This window comes from Rousettus aegyptiacus, unplaced genomic scaffold, assembly GCF_014176215.1.
Source record: "Rousettus aegyptiacus isolate mRouAeg1 unplaced genomic scaffold, mRouAeg1.p scaffold_m13_p_1, whole genome shotgun sequence".
Lineage (NCBI taxonomy): Eukaryota > Metazoa > Chordata > Mammalia > Chiroptera > Pteropodidae > Rousettus > Rousettus aegyptiacus.
In genome coordinates, this window is record NW_023416284.1 from 149714257 (window position 1) to 149735748 (window position 21492).

At 35.7% G+C, this 21492-nt stretch overlaps 1 protein-coding gene across 3 annotated transcripts in view; it reads right to left on the bottom strand.

The window, feature by feature from the left end:
• Positions 1–21492, bottom strand: part of FRK (fyn related Src family tyrosine kinase) — an 87206-nt gene that overhangs the window by 38223 nt on the left and 27491 nt on the right. For 2 of the 3 annotated variants that reach the window (XM_016163654.2, XM_016163655.2), the window contains exon 2: positions 4700–4821. In XM_016163654.2, coding sequence (XP_016019140.1) covers positions 4700–4821 — 122 coding nt within the window. Of the gene's footprint in view, positions 1–4699; positions 4822–16362; positions 17580–21492 lie in introns of those variants that run through there. The other variant, XM_036221109.1, reaches the window with a different exon arrangement.

Here is a 21492-nt window from a genome sequence, read left to right on the forward strand (position 1 = left end):
TGGAAACTATGGAGATAGAGAAGCATGAAACAAAAGCAATAAAAATATGTTTTTTTCTGCTCAAGGAGTTTATAATCTAGTTTCAGAAGTACATTTTTACCTATGGTGAAAGAATTACTGATAAATATAAATGAATCTTTGAATATTTAAGTTCAACATGAAGGATATACACAAGGTCAACACGAAAAAGTACATATCTTCCCTAATGAAATTGCTATTATTCATATTACTTTTTTATTGCTGTAAGAATTAATTTATGACATGCAGAAATATTTACAAAGTTATAAAGTCCATAATATCATTCAGGTTAATCATCCAGATTATCCAGTTAGTTGCTTCAGATAATTCTGGCCATTTTCAAGGATCAAAGCTGCCCTTAATGAATACATAATTACCCCAGCTAAAGGCCTTTAACATAAAGTGATATCTTTTCTATAAAGACAGTTCTACCATTTGTGCAATAGTTTGAGCAATGACAATATATTACTTTTAAGGATAAAATATTTATTTGGGGCTAAACAGTTTAGTACATTTATTTAAAAATTAAATTATGTCACTACAGAGGCATATCTTATATTCTCAGAAGGGACATCATAGCAATCACAAAGTATTATTACGAGATCCCTGCATATTCCATGAAACCTGCATGTTTACTCTAATGGAAACTTATCATAGTAAATACTCTGTTCATAACCAGCAAAAATAAGTCAAAAAAAAAAAAAAAAAAACCACAACAATAACTACTTAGATGTTCACCTGCAATTGCCTCAAACACCCCTGAGCTTATTTTCTTTGGTCTTCTATCCTCTCTCCCTGTAAATCATCTCCTATATACCTCATCTTGCTAAAGTCACCACTCTTTCCCAATCACTCAAGTCAGAGATCTGAAGGTCAAACTAGATTCTTCTTTCTTCCTTATTTTACCCCATTTCAAGATCAGCCACCAATTCCCGTTGATTCTGTCTTCTAAATATTCCTCACCTCCATTCTCTAGTCTATGTTTGCCATACCTCTGCCCTGGTTCAGGCCATCATCTGTGGAAATGAACAAGACTGTCTAGTAAAGAATCCTCGGAGCTCTTCCTGGGCACACTGGGCCCATCTCACCATTGCCCCCTATGCCCAGCAAGAGGGGCTGCAGCTAAACTCAACTTCCCAAAGGTCCATGGTTTCTTTTTCCATGAAAAAGGAGCTGCAATTGCCCACAGTACCCAAAGCTCATTGGCCCTGGGATTTCCAAAAAACTCTGCACACGGTTGACATCCAAACTCAGACTGCTTAGCGCCAAAGCAAAGACTTTTACTCCTAATAATAGGGCCACTTCCATACTTGCTGCCATAAAAGAAGGAGAGCAACAGAGTGGCCTGTGGCTTCTGGGGTCACCCCTTGCCAGAGCATTAATGCAACCAGCTGAGCTTGGGTGCCACTGTCTCTCTAGACAGAATGCTGACGAACTCTGCTGTCTTGCACCTGTGATATTAGACAGCAGCAAGCGATGTCACTGTTGGTCCCCCTCACTCCTCCTCAGACTATTATCTGTGAAGCTCTCATCCATTCTCCACACCTCTATCAAAGGTCAGATCAGGTCATTTTCTGCCTAACACTTTCCTCTGTAGAATAAGGTCCAAAATCTTCAGTATGATATGCAAGGCCCTGAACAGTCTAGCTCCAACTTCCCTTTCCAAGCTCATTTTCTGCCATTCCTCCTTTCCTTCATCCCTGCTACACACACACACACACACACACACACACACACACACACACACACACACGCTATCCTCAACCCTTCCTACACTCTACTCCACAATACATCAAACATATTCATAACTCTGCGTACTTACCTTACCAGGAATAATCACTCCTACACTGCTGCTTTGTGACACGAATTGGTACAGAACCCAAATGCTCTCTCTTCTGTGAAACCTTCCAGACGTCCCCCCAGAAACTTGGCCCCTGCCCCCTCCTGTCTCACAGCAAGACAGCTGTATTATAATCCTCCTGAGGACTGAGTTCAGGGGCATGGCCTTGTGTCTCTGCTGCTCTTCACCTAGTAAAGGCCTGGCATGTAGTAGGCACCTTGAATGTTTGTCAAAGGAATAAACAAATGTATAAATAAATGTCGACTCCTAGTGGCATCACCCTGAATGTTGCCTACGAGCTTTTTTGTTTCATGTCCTCAGTGCAGCCATTATTTAACTATCTACAATCTATCATCAATTACTCTTAAGGGGGTTTCACTGGAGATGAATCTGGAATTCCCTCCACTACTCTGGAGGTTTTTATATGCAGAGTCGTCTAACATAAACTTACAATTTGCAATGCAGAATCTCTTCTGAAAAATTTACCTGCTGCTCAATTTTAGCCCTCGAAGTACATTTTCCTTAAAGTGGGCTTTAAATAACAACCCAAATGCTCATGGAACACCAACCATCAAATTAATGTGAATGGTAATAACAATAATAACTACCCTTAAAGTAAGTGACTGAAGTCAAGAAATGGCTAAAAAAATTGCCATGCACTTGAAATTTTATATTTTTCTTAAAAAAAAAAATTACTACCAATGACAAAAAACAATAAGGCCACTCAAGCTACCTATCATGCATTTAATAAAGGCAGATTCTGTAGCTGCTATCTATAATATGTAATATCCAAAAGCACTGCTGTAATTCACAGCTAATTAGTGTCTGGGCCCTAACTCTCTTCCCAGATCTACTCAGACCTCACAAGAGCCGACAGCCATGCAAGGATCACAGCAAGCCAATTAGCTCCCACCCCATCTTTGGACTGCTGCTTCTGGAGGCCCTCCTCTAAGCCTCAATAAATCATGCTCCCTCAGGAAGCTTTATTTCTGACAGCTGCAAGCCATTGCCACCCAAGAAAAAAAGACAATACTTCTAAAGAAAACTCACATGGGAAAGACAGGGATAGAAAGGGGATATTATTTGCCTTCCTTTAGCAGCACAGCAGTCAGCAAAATTGAAGACCATCCATTCTGAGTGATTAAGGAGACAACTGCACTAAGAAATAAGCCCATGAAGGGTATATCTGAAGATCCTAGGTGGTGATTAATAGTCAGCATTTGTGATGTTTGTTTGTTTGTTTTAATGTAGATATATGGAAGATCTTTTTCTTTCCATTTTTCTCCTGTATAGCCCTCTTTCTGGCTAATAAAGAAATATTCCTTTCCATAGAACGTAATGATCTGCATTTACTTTGTCCCCCAGTGAATGCACAGCAATCAGATAATTTGTTTGAATGACTCTAGACTGTTTGACTTCATTGAAAAAGAATCTATAATGGTATATTGGTCTCTGAGCAGAGCCTACAAAGCTTACTAATCCATAAGCAAGTGCTAGAGTATTCCCAGCACATAACAGCCAATATCCTTGTCATTCTGTTCTAAGCCTTTAAAGCCATTTTGTTCCATAATATTCTACTTAGAGAGTTTTCAGAATAGTCACAGTAGCTTGGAAATTATTCAAAGATATGACATAATTTTCGTTTGTTTTCCTCATGGAAATATTACTCTTCTATATTTTAATGTTAACCTAAAACATGTAAATCAGCTTTGACTAAATAATTACTATGTAATTTGATATGTAACTAGGTAGGAGTGGAGCTGAACCCACACAATTCTGGAATACCATATTGATTTGGTGTCAGAATAAGCAGAAACCGGAGGACAGAGCCTCTGAAAAACAAGCCTTGACACCACCGCCCTTAATTCACTTCAGCTCCAACCTATCTTCCCCAATATTTGGGGCCGCCAAGTGTGAGGAAGAAAAATAGGCAGCAAACACACACAGTTTGGCCTAAGTTCAGGTTAGGTCAAATTTCCCAGGACCCATGGGCTCAGAATCTGCTTCAATATTGTGCCATGCAGGCTGTCCAATTGTGTCGTCCAGGTCAGTGAGCCAGGCAGACACAAGGTGCTTGGGCATCATGTTTAATAAACATTTATTGCAGGGCAACGGAGATAAAGGAAGGCAAGATCTCTTCTCCCAAAAAGGCTTATATCTAGTTGGAGAAACAAAATACATGCTTTACAAGGGCTAATAACACAAGTGATTGGACAATACAGAGATTAGAGAAGAGCGAAGAGAAAGTCTCATATGAGAGATGGACTGGATAGAGTCTTTTAAGAAAGGACATTCTGCAGCATTGGAACCTACACCAACAAACACAGATTCTTGAAAGCAGAGACATGCATGTAAGGACCTGTCACTCTCAAAGATAATTCTTAAGTCCCCTGTACTTCTTCTTTCCTAGAGCAGTGTAAAACAAATATGTACTTGACTCTTAGCTGGAAAACTACATTTAGCAAAATGTTACATTTTATAGAGTTAATTAAATGCATTTGAATTCAGCATTTCAATTCATTTTCTATTTACCAGGCAAAGACAAATGAAATGAAAAAAAAAATGTATTATGGCAAGATTGATTTTGACAACAGTGTAGGTTTTGTTTCTTGCTTATTATTTCCCTAGAAGGATAGGATCCTTGATAATGCAAGCGAGAAAACACAGCCAGACCCACATGTTTTTATATTTCATATTTAGAGTAGCTTGGTAGGTAAAATTTTGGTACTATTGTGAAGATAATAAGGCAAATTTAAAACTGATATGTCTATATTTATACAGTAGGTTCATAACTCCAGACTCTCAAACCCATACTTGCATCACACAAAACAATGCCCATACCTGAAAGGGAGAATTCTCCTTTCTGGCTTTCACTTTCTCTGATTAGGAAGGCACCCGTCTGATTTTCTGAATATAATAGTTGTTTTTCTGCATCTGCTCTCTTGATTGCTCCAAAGAACCACCTGAAAAGAGAGAGAGATAAACTTTAATTAACCAATCAACATTCACTTTCAAAGGAGCAGGAAGTTTGGTAAGAAAATATTCTAACATCAAAAATGTTTGATATTCCTTAATGAAAAAAAAATGATAGCTTTTGATACTTAAGATGATTTTTCAGGATGTCTGTAACCCCCATGAGGACTCTTTAAAAAATTACAGAACAGGAATTTGGCTGCTGCCGGCTCCCACATCCCTTCTACACCTGCATTCTGTCTGAGAGGTCCTGTGTCCTTTTCCTGTCAAATCCAAACTCTCTAGGGTGGGTCCACCATGTAAACCTGCTGTGTTTCATGCTCTAAAATTACACTTCATCACCTCCCAACTTTCCACTGCCTCACCTAATACCTTCTAGGTGTTAGGAGGCAAACATTCCAAGCAAAGAATTCATACATTTCACATTGAAGTGTGAATGATTAAAAATGTAGTTCTCTGAACATTAATTCCCTTTTTTCCCTATCTCCATCACTGTCCAACCCACCATAATATGAGATGATTTTGCACGTTTAGAGGGAACTTATTAATGTAAAGAAAATTTCCATCAATGGAAAGATTGTATGAAAAAGATAATTCTGCCTGGGAAGTATTTTCTTAATGCCATCTCTACTTCTTATCTTTACTCTCTTTTCTTTCAGATAATAAACATTCCAGAAGTATAAGAGTCAGATACCAAACACACAGATTTGTGAATGGGATTAACCAACCCAACAAATGATTATGAATTTTAATGTCAGAGCCAGTCTAAGATGTATATCGAGTCAGTAGCCACCTATGTGATAATAAGGAGAAGCTGAGCAAACCCACTTTTCACTAATGACCCCTCACTATAGAGTCATAAAATTTAAGATAAAACGCTGATCTTTTCAAGTATCATCTTTAAAATGTAACCTTATCAAGAAAGGAAATGCTGGCTTGATGGAAGAAATACAAGCTGGGTGAGAAATTGTAAGTGGGGAGAGGGAATACAAGCCATTAAAAAATTTGTTCCAATTGGTCTGGCAAGTCACAGGTATTGGGGAATATGAGTGACATTGTAGAAAGAGGAGCGAGAAGCAATTGAAAAGAAAAAGAAACATTAAATATGAATATCACCTACTAACAAATGCAAGGTGTTTGTTTACAATTTTTCCAAACATCAAATTGCAATTACATATTAACTATATCAGTCAAGATATGCCAAGTTATGTTGGAGTAATGAATGACTCCAAAAGTCTCGGTCATTTAAGACAATCAAGATTTATTTTTCACCCAGCTACATGTCCATCGAAAGTCATCTGGGGCTCTGTTCTATGTCCACCTCTATGTCTACCAGAGAATTCTCCCTCCATATTTCCATGATGGCTGAAGCAGGACTGGAAAATGTGGCTATTCCCAGGCTGGTTCCTGAAGCTTCTATTTAAAGCTTATACTCAGGAATGAACCCATTGGCAAGTAAGTCACACAGTCATGCCTAAACACAGAGAGAGTAGAAAGCGCAATTCTACCATTTCCTAGAAGTTGGAGAACCAGAAACGTTTGGCAGACTGCTCTAACGACTACCACATTGGTTGATATCAGGGGCCAAATTTGTCTACAGACTACTGTTTATCCAACTGAAATTATGAAAGACATGAAACATTCTGAGGTGACCACGTAATGAACGCACAAAAAATAGAAATGCATGTTTTCTACCATGGCAAAATAAGCCAATATAATACAATAAAAAAAAAACTCCAAAAAATATAAATTAGTCATGAAAAGATAAATTATTCAACAAATAATGCTGATATTGTAATAATCCACATAAAAAAATAAGCCAATGTTACCTATAAGATACATAGTAATTCTACATAGATTACAGACCTAATGAAAAATGTAAACTTTAAAACTTTCTGAGGATATCGGACTAAGAAAGTTTTCTTAGACAAGACAAAAAGAAAAAGACATACCAAACTTAAGGTAAAAGATTAATAATATTTGCTATATCTCAGTTAAAAATTTCTGCAACAACATTACTATGAAATAAAATTAAAATACAAGCCACAGACCTGGAGAAAATATTTGCAAAGTTTATAACCAAAGATAGGATTAATATTCAGATGATATAGAGACCTATAATCAATAAGGAAAAGACAACACAGTAGAAAAATTGACATAAGACATAAATGGAGAGTTCACAGAAAAGGAAAACACAATAGTTAAAAGAAGCGCAGCTTCTATTTGCGCCAGTAATTACGAATAAGTACATTAAATACAAAAACAATAAAATACAATTTCACACTTTTCAGGCTGGACTAAATTAAAACCTCACATATAATTTGGCATAACTAATCCAGAGAGCAATTTGTCAATATCTGGTAAGTGTGAATATTTTTATACTACTCAATTTCACTTTTAGACTGTATGCTAAAGGAGATATGCTGCAAGAAAATTCACCGAAGAATTGAAGCACTGAAAACTTGAAAATTACCTAAATGTTTAGCATAGAAAAATAGATAAACTTACATGTGGATATAAAGTGGAATAATATATAGTGGTTAAAAGTAAATTGTTGAAAGACAAAAGGAAGCTGAATGATGTAAACAATTATAATGCATTTATATTGAGTTTAAGCAAACACTCAGGCATTTTTTGATTCCATTTGCAGAAATGGCAATTTTTCTTCACATAAATATTTCAAGCAAAGAAGCAACAGAGATCAAATATACAGATCAATCCTATGCATTTTCCTGATCCTGAGTGCATTGAGTATCCATCAACACTAAAATATTTGCTCAAAATGTTAATATGTAAAACTTTACAAGAATTATAATTTATCTAGCAGATTAAATTCTTAGAAGTATGGTTATATCTCCTGTATCTCATTATTCTGAGAAAAAATATTCCATTATATAAGCTTTATGAACATACATTACATTTGTATTTTGGATAATCAAGTCTATAAATGATATATTTTCTCTGTCCAATTTATGCATAAGCAAGCAATTTTTGTAAATCAAATGATCCAAGATATAATAATTTTACTACATTTGTCAAGAGGAACTCTATGGTAATTTTTTAAAAATCCTTTCTGATTCACCAGTTCAGGATTTTTATATAATAGATCGATACAATAAATTTACAAGGCAAATCACCCCAGCACTGAATCCATCGTAACAATGAAATGGATGTAAATATTTAACTAGATGCATCAGCTCACTCAACACCTGGAATTTTATTTGGCTGAGCTCCCATCAGGAAGTAAAGAATATGAATAAAAAATTGTTTTCTGGATGTAGTGGCATTATAATGTCATCCTTCAAACTCAAAATTGACATGACTGCTATAGATTGCAATCACTAGAGCATGTCTGCTGTAGGGACTAATGGGCAAACAATAGTTCTTTCCTTACTCTGCACATGTGAAAATTGTTCCTTAATCTGTGGTTTGAGCTGCTGACAGAACTGTCATTTTCTCAGTTCTGCTTTTAGAGTCCATGCTGTCCCCATTCTGGAAGGGCATGCACATCCCAGATATGATTGTCCACCACAGCCATTCTCAATACTCTCTTTAAGGTGTAGTTCTCGTGTGCAGTAAGCAGTGAGCACCGAGAAGAGATCAGGATGTCCTGGGAGGTATAAAGCATCAGTGGAGAGTCATATAAATCAGCCATCCCCAAAGCGTGGTCCCCAGACCAGGAGCATTAGCATCACATAGAGACGTGTTAGAAATGAACATTTTCAGGTTTCACTTTATACCTATTGAATCAGAAATTTGGGGATGAGGCCCTGAAATCTGGATTTTAATAAATCACCAAGTGAACCTGATGCACACTAAGGTTCAAGAATTACTGATATTCAAAAATATTCAAGAAATTGGAAATGTACACAAGACCGAGAGAATAAGTTTGGCATTTACATCTGAAAAATTATCCAGTAAAATGACACCATACATAAACATACATACACATTTTATTGATACTTAATGAAAATAATTTTTATTGCTATGCCATACCTGCCATAAAGGACATCAGTTAAGAAAAACCAAAATGGAGAGGAGATACATAATAATCTATAACTTTAGAGAAAGAAATACTTCAATTATATTAAAACAGAGCAAGGTGTATGTGATTAAGTCTAAGACTTGATTTATTTTGCAAACATTCATCAAGTATCTATTGTGTAAACATTCTGTAGCACTGACATAGATCTGCAAGACATATTGTTGGATGAAAAGGGGTAAATTGCAGAGTGATGAGAACACTATAGTTTTATTTATATTTTAAAGACCAAAAAACTAAAAATTATACGTGCTTACTTCTCTGGAGATTATAAGAGACAATGAAATAATGACAAAAGACTTTTACTTTTTACTCTGCATTCTTCTCTATAATTTATATATTTACAATAAGATGTAGTTATATGTTGTGTTACAATACAATAGAATTATTAGAAGTCAGTCGGTAACATGATACAAAAATCTACATGTTATGAAGATCTAGACTAGAAACTTTGGCAGTTAACATTAATAGATACAAGAAAAATCTCAAAGGAATATGGAACAGGTGATTATGGATGAGTAGTGAAGCAAATGGAAGATCAAACATGACACACCAGGGTGTCAAATCTGGATGACCGAAGGAAAATATAACCAGCAACACATGAGAAGGCAGAAAGAGTATAATACTGATTAAGGGCTACCTACAGCATCTTACTGGAAAAGGTACTTAACCTCCCTGTGCCTGTATTTCCTAATTTTTAGTAAGAATAATAATAATTACCCTGTAGGCTGGTTTTGAGGTTAAGAAAAATAAGGTATGTAATGTGCTTGATGCCTGGCCATATTCGTGCTCAATAAATAGCAAATTAGGGACCTAATTTAAAGGAGAAATTATATACTTGATTTTCAACATGTCGAATTTGAGGTCATGATGGACTGTGAGTGAATGAACCTGTGCACGTGATCTCATTTCTCTGTGTTTGTACTGAGAGTTTCCTCACAAGTGACTTTTCTGTCCTGCCTGCCCTTTTGTTAACCAGTACATCTGCCACCAGGTGGCAGTAGGTCACTTTACTAATCCATAAAGGCTAGCTAAGTCTATACAGTAATTCCCTGGAGGTCCTTTATTCTACAAATAAGACAAAATGGGCCTTTTAAAAAAATAAAAAATTATGCCGTGTTACTAAATATCAACATTTGAATAATATAGTTATCGACCAACATTTAGAGAGATCAACCCAGTTTCAGTCCCTCTACCATCTGGACACCAGCCATTTCTTTAACATTATCTTTCCCTACATCAACTCTGCTCCAGTGAAACTCATACTCTTACTGTTTTTTGTAGTGACACAACCTAACTTGACTTCTCAGAATTCCTTTAGTACTTGATGACTACCCCTCTGGTTTGGCATGTAGCACACAAAAGCTAGTGCTACATTTTTAAAATTTTTTATTTTAGATTATTCCCTGTGTTCACCCGAAGCCGCAGACCTCCTCAGCACAAAGACTGAGTCTGATAAAGGCCATGTATGCCTTTAGGAGCAGTTAAGTAAATGTTTGTTGATGAAACAAGTAATACATTGTACCTCAATGTGGGCATTTCATATAATCTTTTGGTTTCTACTGAATGTTGAGTGTTAGATAATGTCTGTGTTTTCCAGTAATCTTTCATCTGTGCTTGCCATACAGCTTGGAGTGTAAAGTGCCTCAGGGAGAAGCCTTATCAGCTCCAATCCAGTTACAGCACAGATTCGAATGTTAATTGACCTCAGACCACAGATTCCATTCTCTTTTCCCAAAGAGAACACTTGGCTATGGATGTAAAAATCGTAAGTGAAGTTGACTTTTCTGTCCTCCAAAACACAAGCATATCAGGGCTTCACACATGTAAAGAATGCATGATAAAGTGACAATATCTGAGGCAAGACTTGCAGTCATGTAGAACCCAGGAAGCTCCCCGTCATTTGATAAAGCTGTTTTCATTACTGCTATTCACCTATTCAACTTTATAGTCATCATGAAGGGGAATTTGGAAGGAACTTCCTGAGAGGAAGTAAGATGAACCACGGTGCTGAGTATTTGTGAAAGAATCTGATTATAACCCGGGGAAATGCCTTACTTCACAAAACACCACAAATGTGCATTCCGATCCTTTATATGAAAAAGCTTTTGAGTAGTAGTAGTTCTTTTTAATAATCATATGGGGAACTAATTTCAGAGGTGACAGCCCACTTAGTTTCCAACAACAACAAAAAAAATTATCTCCTTTTATAAATTATTTTCTTTCTCACACCAAGAAGGAAAAATAAAAGCAATTTTTGAATTCACTTAACTTTAAAGAATTTTAATTCCCAGTGTCATAAATAATATCTTCCCATTCCACTTTATATAGGCACTGAGTATTCTTTTAAAATCTATAAAATAAAAATAATTTAAACCTTTGGAAATTACCTTCATGGAATAAACAAGACCAAACATTGAGTCTAGTCAGCCAGCAGTCTGTGTCTATACGCTGTTTGAGATGGGTTAACAATATAATACTTTGAACTTGGCAGGCCACTCTGCATTTCCTGGATCCAAGTCTTTTTTACAAACAAACAAACAAACAAACAAAAAATGAGGAGCTTCTGATTTTTTTTTTTTTAGTTATATCAGAGGTGATATTCAAAATATTTTATGGCTGATCAAGTACCCACCATCAGATAAATAAAATAAACACCAGAAAAAACAGGCACTTATGTCTCTATTTTAGCCATGGTACCAATCATTTTAACACCAAGTGATGCCCTATCATACTTATCTTCGTCAAATCCTTTATCCCAAGTCAATAATAGTACACATCTTAAAAGTATCTTAACCTTCTTATGAACCAAAGGGATAATATTGATATGGTTGTCTATGTGCTTTCTATACTGAAATAAGTAGTAACATTTATTTATTACTAACTATGTGGAGAAAAAATGAAAACACAAAAGACCAAAAGAAAAGTATATTTTTCTTTTAGAGAGTATCAAGGGAGGAATAAAAGATCATTTTTACTGAGAAATAAGTCAAAAGAAAGTGATAAAACAAAAACAAAAAGCATTCAGTTGTCAAGGGTGCACAGTCAGAGAAATAAACAACCAGTAGTGTGTCAATGATGGAAGTTTTCTTAAATACATTTTGAATAAGAATTTAGAAGAGGGGAGAAATTCAAAGAAATCAAAGACAAGGGCACATGCACAAGTGAAGGGCCAACGAGCTATCTAGAAGCAGATTGGTTTGGTGGGCAGTGATGGGGGAGGAGGGTCTATTAAGGGGAAGCAATAAAATACAGTTATTTGATGTTTATAGGTAATTCCATGTGGAAACTACTAACTCCATGGAAGAAGTAGATTTTCAGCAAAAGTCAAAAAAATACATTAGGAGAACAATAAGATATTCCACTTAAGATTCACCAAAGTAGAGAATTTTTAAGTCCTGGACTTAGCAGCAAAAATGACAGGAAAATTCGACTTGTTCTTTAAAAATTATTTAATGAACAAATTTAGGAAGTGAAGGTGTGTAGAGGGTGAGAGGGAGGAACACAAAATTTTAAAGCTGGAAATAAATTTTCATGAGGGTTCATGAGTAATTCTCTGAAACCGATAATAAATGTGTTTTAATTAATACATGCATTTTTCTGGGGAAAAAAAATCTGGTGTTTCATTAAATTCTCAATGATACTTGTGACAGAAACTACTCGCCTCCCTCAAAAACACGCTCCCTTAGTGTGTTTTCCAGGTTCACATAACAGCTGGTGATGAAGCTATAACCACAGCCTACCACCATAAAATTAATTCACTCATTCATTTTTCATTCCACAATTACTTGTTGAGGACCTACTATGCACCAGGCACAGTTCATGTTGGCAGAAATATAGCAGTGAATAGAACAAACAAAACATCCCGCCTTTGTGGAGTTCACATAAGAAAAATAAATGAGTGATTATATACTGTGCTCGAAGGTGATAAGTGCAAAGGAGAAAAAAAAATTAAGCAAAGTGATTTTTTAAATCACTCTGAGTAAGCAGCAATATGTGGCCAACACAATTCCAGAGGGTTTTCCTATGTGTTCCTAAATTCAGACTAATCAGAAAAATAAATAGAGCTGTGGAGAAAAATTGGATAGAAGCTTTGAAAGGAGTACATGAGTGAGAATCATAATCCACGCTAGGATTGAAGCCAATAACCAGATTTCTCAACTGCGGCTTGGCCTAGACCTATTAGCATTTTTTTCTAATTAAGAAATAAACAATGTCCATCAACTTCACTGGTTTTTATCACTGATGTTTATGGAAATGCAAAACACCAGAAGGTATAAGTATCCTCCAAGGAATAGGCTATGAATATTTAGCCAAAGAAAAGTGAGCAATCTGTTTTACAGAAAGAATACCATTTTTATGAAAAATAACTCTATGTACAATAGAAATAATATTTTTGATTATAATAGAATAAGTTAGGTAAGATTTCTTTATAGGTATCTCTTAAATCTATATAAAAATCAAAATGTTTAAATAAAATTGCTATTCATATTTAGCAAACATAATCAAGAACAAAATCTCAATTGTCTAATATTAATCTATACATGGCACAGAGGCACACATAGACATGGATATGGATGTACCTAGGGGTGTGTGTGTGTGTGTGTGTGTGTGTGTGTGTGTGTGTGCGCCTACCATCACAGATGTGTACTAGTTTCACTGCCTTTTTAGGGGTTTGAATGAAGAAGCAAATGTCCCCAGGCAGAAAAGGGGTGAGACAGAGTCTGCAAGTTAAAATGGACACATCCATTCACTTTTTCTTTTTTTCTGTTTTCTTAAAATAATTTGATCCTGTGCACCAAGCTATCCACTAAACGCTGCTATCATTAATAATTACTAATAATACTGCCAGCATTAATAACTGAAAGTTGTTTATAACCCACATAAGTGCTACCCACTGGACTTTGAACTGGTCAAGGCTGAACATTTCTACAAAGCAGCTTGTTCTTGTCAAAAGAAAAGCCAGAAGCAGTGCCAGAAAAACACCTTTTGTTTTCAGTGTCAACAAGCTATTTGTCAGGAAACAAAAGGAAGACTCTGCCAGCCCTGGTGGATTTTTTCGAAACCTGAAAGTTAATTTTCTGCTCGTTTTTGCTTAGGATTAGAGCTAAAGGCAGTTGTACAACTATATTACCACCTCACTCCTTAGAACTATTATGAGGAAAGGCTGTCTAAGAGAGGGAAGCATCCCTTCCCACCCACCTGCTACACACACACACACACACACACACACACACACACACACACACACACGCTACTTAACCTCTTTCAGGGCCTCAGCTCTCAAACTCCAGTCTGCCTAACCATGCCCTGGAAGTACGTGTACCAGGCAAATACTCCCAGGTCTAAGGAGGAGCCTGAAGCTACAGGTGCCCAAGGGCAGCACAGATGCCCAGCTCGGGAACCTGGCATGGCATTTTGAAAAGCATGGCCTTGTTTTTTGAGGGGAGAGACTTTCTCTCACCTCTGTTATCACCAGCCCAAAATCTTTGTTCTTTCTGGCTCACCCTGCTACACATTGGACCCCACATTTTTATTTTTGACTTATCCAAAACATTATACATTCAATCCAAATTTTGTGTAAAATTTGTGAAGAGCAAAGATTTAAGTACATGCTAGAGTAGAAAACAAGTTCAAACACATATCAGAAATCTCTCTTCAGAGAAATTTAATATCCTTTCCCCAAGTAGGGAATTTCCCAAACCATCTTTTTCCCCAGGTCCAGGGCCCTGTGACAGATCTCTAGGTTCCTCTTTTCTTCCTCATGGCTTTTGCAACAAAATCTCCCCTGTTCTTATATGCAAAGCAATTTAGTTCTCTACCTCACCCTCACTCCAAACTAGATTCTGGGCCTCCTTCTGTATACTCCATAGAAGTGAAATTGTTCTGATTAGTAAAGGCCCATCCACTCCAGGTCTTGATTCTCAATAACACAAACAGCCAGAGCTTTTGAAAATAGAGTTTTCTTTAGCACATCGAATCCTTAGGCAGAGCATCCTTTACACCACTGTCCTCAGCAGAGGGTAGCAACGGAATTATGCACACTCTTGCCATCAGGAACAAGTCCACACGGAGACTAAGGGTGAAGGGGCAGAGTTTCTTCCACTTATATTGATGTTCTAAATAATGTGGTTTTATTAAAAGTTTAATTTCTTGAAATAGTTGTTCTCTCAAAGTATCTCCATAAAAGGATAAACTCTAATGACACACAATGTAGATATAATTTATAAGCAGCATGTAAACTATTAGCATACAAATATGTGTTCTAAGAAACTGAAATATGCCCTATTTGGATCACCACCTTACTAATTAGCAAATTACAATCAAATAAAATTTTATTTCATAATTTTGATGATACCAAGACTTTTCCAGGTACTAAGACACCATGCTAACTTCTTTATTTGGGATTAATTGAAGAAAGAACTCAGGGAAATATACAGAGTATAGTAAATTCTGACCTGTCAATTGTAACTCCCGAAAAAGGATTTTATAAATCTTAAAGATCTGAAAAGACCTGCTGTTGGAATGAGAGCACTGGAGAGGAATACCCCAGAGCCCTGGAATTGGGACCTAAGAAGGCCTGAAGAGCAGGTTTTTGCAAGGGTGAGTGATGGTAGATTTATTACAAGAGAGCTTCCCTCCCAATTAACTCCTACTCGTCTTTGTATTGCAACTCAAAGGTCCTGTGCTAGGAAATCCTTGTCTCCGGACCAGGTAAGTTGGAGCACCTTGTTCCTTTCCTTTCTTTGGTTTCCTTTTTTTTTTTTTGGGGGGGGGGTGGGGAGGGGGGTCCTACAAAATCATTTTATTCTCTGTTACATAAACATCTTTCTCAGGTAATATTATTAGAACAACTTGTTTATGGAGTTTTATAGCTGAGGTAAATATATATTTTTTAATGTATCTCTATTATATAGTCATAATATAAAAATGATTTATAGCCACTAGAATTTCTTCATAATCTCCTTTGGTTTAACCCAGGATGGCTTGGCAGAGAGAGACACTATACAACTTCTAATAGTATGCTTAGATATCATTTGTGTCAATTTTAGAACAGGAAATCATAATTCTGATCAATGTCTTATGACATCGTATAAAGAAATGAGGACTTTTTGGGCTTTACAAAATGGAAATCCATGTGACTCATAACAGTAACGTCAACTTGCACATAAGAAGAATGCCCTTGGAGTGTAACTGGACTGCCTGAAGCTGCCGAAAGGTCAGCCCCCACCTGCAGGAGCCAATAAGTATGAGGATCCCACCTTGTAACATCCATATAAGCTGAATGCTTTAGACAGACAATGCTCAGCCTAACCCAATAGCATCACGGATGGGTGCGCTAAAGCTGAAGACTCTGACCTTCTGACCCATAGCAGCTTCTGGCTTGGGACCAATGTGCAGGTCTCTATGCCACAAGTCAACATAGCTCACTTGGGAAACACTGAAGACTTTCATCCCTTCACTTTGTAGCGTAAGATTCTGTACTTACCCTCTCTGTTTGTGGTGTGTTAACCTGCATGGGTACCTGATCTGTTTATCTGACAAGGTTTCACTCAATAAACTCGGCATTGTAGAAAGACAAAAATGCATTCGCAAGTGTTATTTTGGTAGCTGCTTTTCTTGCTCGCACCGGAATTTCAGCACCCTTCACAGCTTGACGAAGCATCTCAGCAAAGAACATTGGCTGGTTTGTGGCACATTTTACAACCATTTGAAGCATTTCTCAACATCACCTTTCATCTCCAGGTCCAGAATTTTGTTCACAGTGTGCTGACTGTACTTGGTGTACTTCTGAAACACTCTGAGAAGATGGGGGTAGCTTTTGGTGGTAAGAATGATATTGAACATATTCATACCTGTCCCTTTTCTCCTTTCTCCTGCTTCATATAATTCCTTGGCATCTGAATCAGCCAAGTCCTCATTTATGCCAAGATCCTCAGATCGGTCACTCTTAACAAGAGAAAGCAAAGCTTCTGATAATCTCAGATGTGTCTGAGGTGATGTCTTTAGGCAGTTTTCTCTTGAATTCTTCTCTAAATATTATGTCAATTTCTCTGTTAGTTATTGATGCCAAAATTTCATTCAGAGTGTCTTCATAAGTTCCAAGGTCCTACATGGCAGCACAGAGTCCATCAGCATCCAACTGGGCTACAGTTTTTAAAAGAGCCACAGCAACTTCCTGGAGGTGACTTGTAAGAGCTTTATTCAGAGCTTCATCCAGGGGCTTTCCTTTTTCTTGGAGATGTGCTACTTTGATCTGTTGATGCTGTGCATTGTTTCTCTTAGAATATCAATGATGGTTGCTTCATCCACATCTTTAACTGTTAGTGCTTTGTGCAAGGGAGCAACATCAGAGGATGGATGGAAGCTAAGGTAGGGGCTCACTGCTGCTGCAGGACCACCTTTGAGTCCTTGTACAGTTTTAATGTATTCTCATTCTTCCATTTCAATAAACCAGGCTTGCTGGAGGAATCATAATACCACTGCCACTTTTTTAAAAGTTTCTTTTTTTCCACACTCTTCCAAAGAAAAAGAGATTCTTCTCTGATTGTTTCATCTCCTTTTTTGTTTGTTTGTTTTGTTACTATTTGATGAATCCTACTTCCCCACCATGCTTCTAAGCTTCAATAGAACAAAATCCTGTCTTTTTGCTCATTACAACAATTCTCAGAGCCTAGCACAGCACTTGGTATTAAATATACTCTCAATAAATACCTTTGAATGAATACATGAATAAATGAACAAAAGATTGTTTGGGAATGTGAGAGTCTTCCAGTTTAAAGTTAAATCCAACAAAATAATTTCAAAAAACAGGAAAAGAATATGGAGAGAATTGTCTGAAGGTTTAGAACAGAGAATGAAAGAATATCAGATTTCATCAATCTTGAAGATCCTCACAGCCAGTCAAATGATTACAGACCTATAAGGAAGAGGACAGTAATAACAATCACAAAAAGAATAGCATTTGGATTCCACTGCATAATTCACGGTGTCATCACCTACAGTATGGCACTTATTCTCATGGCAAATGAGAAAGTCAAAGCAGGTGCTCCAATACCCCATTTTTTGGAGGAAAAAATTAGAGCTGAAAAAAATTGCATGACTTGCTAAAGTCATATAGATAATAAGTAGTGCCAGAGTGCTGGCAGATGTGCAAAGCAGTGACATGACCTCTCTAAGATTGTACAGAAAATGGAGTGGAAAATACAGACTTGTTCTCAAGTTATAATTATACTCTACAGAGTGGTTCAGAAATATAAAGAAACCATCACATAAAAAAGAACCTCATATTGAAAAAATTATAAAGAAGCATCAAAAGTTTTTACCTCAGTTCATGGAAAACTGACACAAAATGTAGCCTTAATAAAAATCAGGATTTGGGGGTCACATGCCTTTTAGTATAAGCAGATAAGCTCTCTTTTATGATAACTCCCAGAGAATGCTAAATAGAGTGAATCACTGGTTTGAACATCATATATTTTCATTTCTGATTTTTAAATTTCTCTTCGATTTCACTGATTTTTCCAGAAAGAAAAAGTCACATGAGGAGATTTACCCATTATTCTCTTTGATATTTTGCACTTTTAATGGTTATGACTTATTAAGACCCAAAGTTCAGGTTTTAAAAATGTTCCCACAGAATATTTTTTATGATGTTAGATACTAATTCATCTTTGTTGTTTAGGCAGAGTTTGGTTGCAAATGAAAACCCAAACATATTCAAGTAAATATTTAAATAAATAAAACTAGCCTAAAATTATAGCTCATAATACAAATAATCAACTATGAAATTTAAACAAGCTTTTCTAAACTATCAACAAAAAAAAATTAAACATTTCAAAAGTAAAACAAAGTTATCATTTATTTTTTCCATAGAAAATCTTATTACAAAATCAGTGTCACATAAAGAGTCAAAGAAAATAAAATAAAAAATGTAAGGGAACAATTTATAAAGAAAGCAACTCATTAATATTTTACTATTGTTATAATGTTTATTATTTGTCAGCTTTCTTAAATAATTTGTAGTGATTTCTCCTGTTCTAGGTAAATAGTCCCTTTCCTAAATTTTTCACATCATATTTTATTTGTTTTCTTGGAGAGAATCTCCCCCTCCAAACTGTATTATCTGTAGGCCATGAAACATAGATCCACCCTTGTTCAGATTTATTTTCTCAGACAGAATGCTTAACAAGAAGACATAATTTCCCCATCTCTTTGAGCTTTCATACATATACTAATACTAGACATTTCGCGCTTTGCATTATAGAAATTTTCTAACGTATTCCAAAATGAATAGAATATTATGATGACCGACCTTTATCCAACAACCAATTTTAATAATTATCAACATTATTCTAATCTTACTTCTTGTAGTATATACTTAATTGATCTGAATAGAAATAATTTCCAAAATTTGTCTGGAAAATTAGAATAAACAAAAAGTACGACTAAAATTTCAGTGGTTTCATGGTAGTTTTTAAAAATGAATTATTATGATCAACTGATTTTTTAAATTAAATTATTCTCATTCTTTAGAAAATAAAAGAATGGATTTTAAAATGTTTTAAATACAGAGAAATAGCTAAAATAAAAAATGTTCAAGTAAATAAACATGTATTGAGGTCTACTATGAGATATAGAAATATTTTTTAAAAAAAATAAGACTATGCTTACTTACAAATTCACATTATAATTGGAAAAACAAACATATACACTAGAATAAAAAGAAAAAAAAGTCATAAAATATAAGCTACCTAACCAAACCATACATTATTTTGATGCCAGATGATTGAAGAAATATATTTTAAAATAAATGGATCATGAAGAAATGTTTCATAATTGACATGTATGGTCAATATATCAATGATGCAGGCTAAATTTCACGTATAATGGCTGAGGAGGCAAACACTATGGGAAAAAAAAGGAGTATAATTGCCTTATACATTTAATTATACTTCCACCTTCAAATTTAAAGTGTTATTTTTAGGAATTTGACAAGTAAAGAAAAAGAGTTTTATGCCTTATATCTCTATGCTGCCTACGATCTTCATGTCCATTGTTAAATAAATTGTATCCTTAATTTGAAAACTTCTCACAAAAGAAACATCACTTCCCCAGGGCTTCAGGGGTGAACTCTACCAAAATTTAAGGAAGAAATTATAACAATCCTACAAGCTCTCAGAAAATACAAGAAGAATATTTTCCAATTTATTTTATGAGGCCAGAATGACCCTGATATCAAAGCCAAAGATATTTCAAGACAAGATAACTACAGATAAATATCTCTCATGAGCACAGATGCAAAAATCCTTAAAATACATTAGTAAATCAAATCCAAAAATAAAAAATATATCACAACCAAGTCAGGTTTATCCCCAAAAGAAAGTCAATTTATATTTTAAAATCAATGTAATTAACCATATTAATGGACTAAAATTAAAAACTATATAATTAGCTCAACAAAGGCAGAAAAAGCTTTTGAAAAATTCAACACCTATTGGCCACTAAAAGCAAAAACGCTTAGCCAATTTGAAATAGAAGCAAGGTTCTTCAATCTGAAAAGGGGCAACAAAAAAAACCCTCACCTAACATCATACTCAGTAGTGAAATAAGAACAGAACAGAGATACAAGCAGTTATATACCTTGAAGGAGACAGAGTTTGCAGTTAGATTCCAGGCAACTGAAACTATCGACTAAAACAGAAAGCAAATAATTCTCGGAATGTGGCAGAATCTAGAGTAGCTACAACATCTTATATTCAATCGAAATTTAGCAAGATTGCAAACAAACAGGAAATTGTGATCCACACTCGGGGCGGAGGAGGGCGGGGAAGTAGTCAATAGAAACTAACTCCAGGTAGGCCCAGATGTTAGGTTTGAAAATAGGCAAAAGACTTGAACAAACGTTTCACAGAAAGAGATATTAGAATGACCAACACACACAGGAAATGGTACTCAACATCATAGTTCTTAAGGAAATGCAAGTTAAAACCACAGTGAGATATTTCATACTCTGTAGAATGGCTAAATTAGAGACTGAGAAAATCGAACATTAGCAAGATTGTAAAGCAGCTTTCAGATGTTGTTGTAAGAGTGTAAAAATTACAAGCCCTTTGGAGAACTATCTGGTAATATTTGACAAAGGTAAATATACATTTACCCTATGACGCAACAATTTCACTCAGGTATTTACTTAAAAATGAAAACATATGTCCTCAAATAGACTTGCACGAAAATATTGATAGCAGCTTTGTTCATCGTGGGCAATACTGGGAAACAGCCCAAATAGCCATCAACAACAGAATGAAAAAAGTCAATTGTAGTATACTCATACAATGAATTAGTATTTAGCACTAAAAATCAAACTCATGATACATGCAACATCGTTGAGTTCCACAACCGTTATGATTCACAAAAAAAGCAAAACACAAAAAGTAAATGTTTTATAATGGCATCTATATGAAATGCCAGAATAAACAAAACTTACTTTGGCAATAGAAATCACAATAACGTTTGTCCAGGGGCAGGGTAGGAGGGAGTGTCTGAAAGGGATTATGAGGGAACTTTCTGAGGTGAGACTGTTCTACATCTTAATTAATGTGTTGCTTAAATGAGTGCA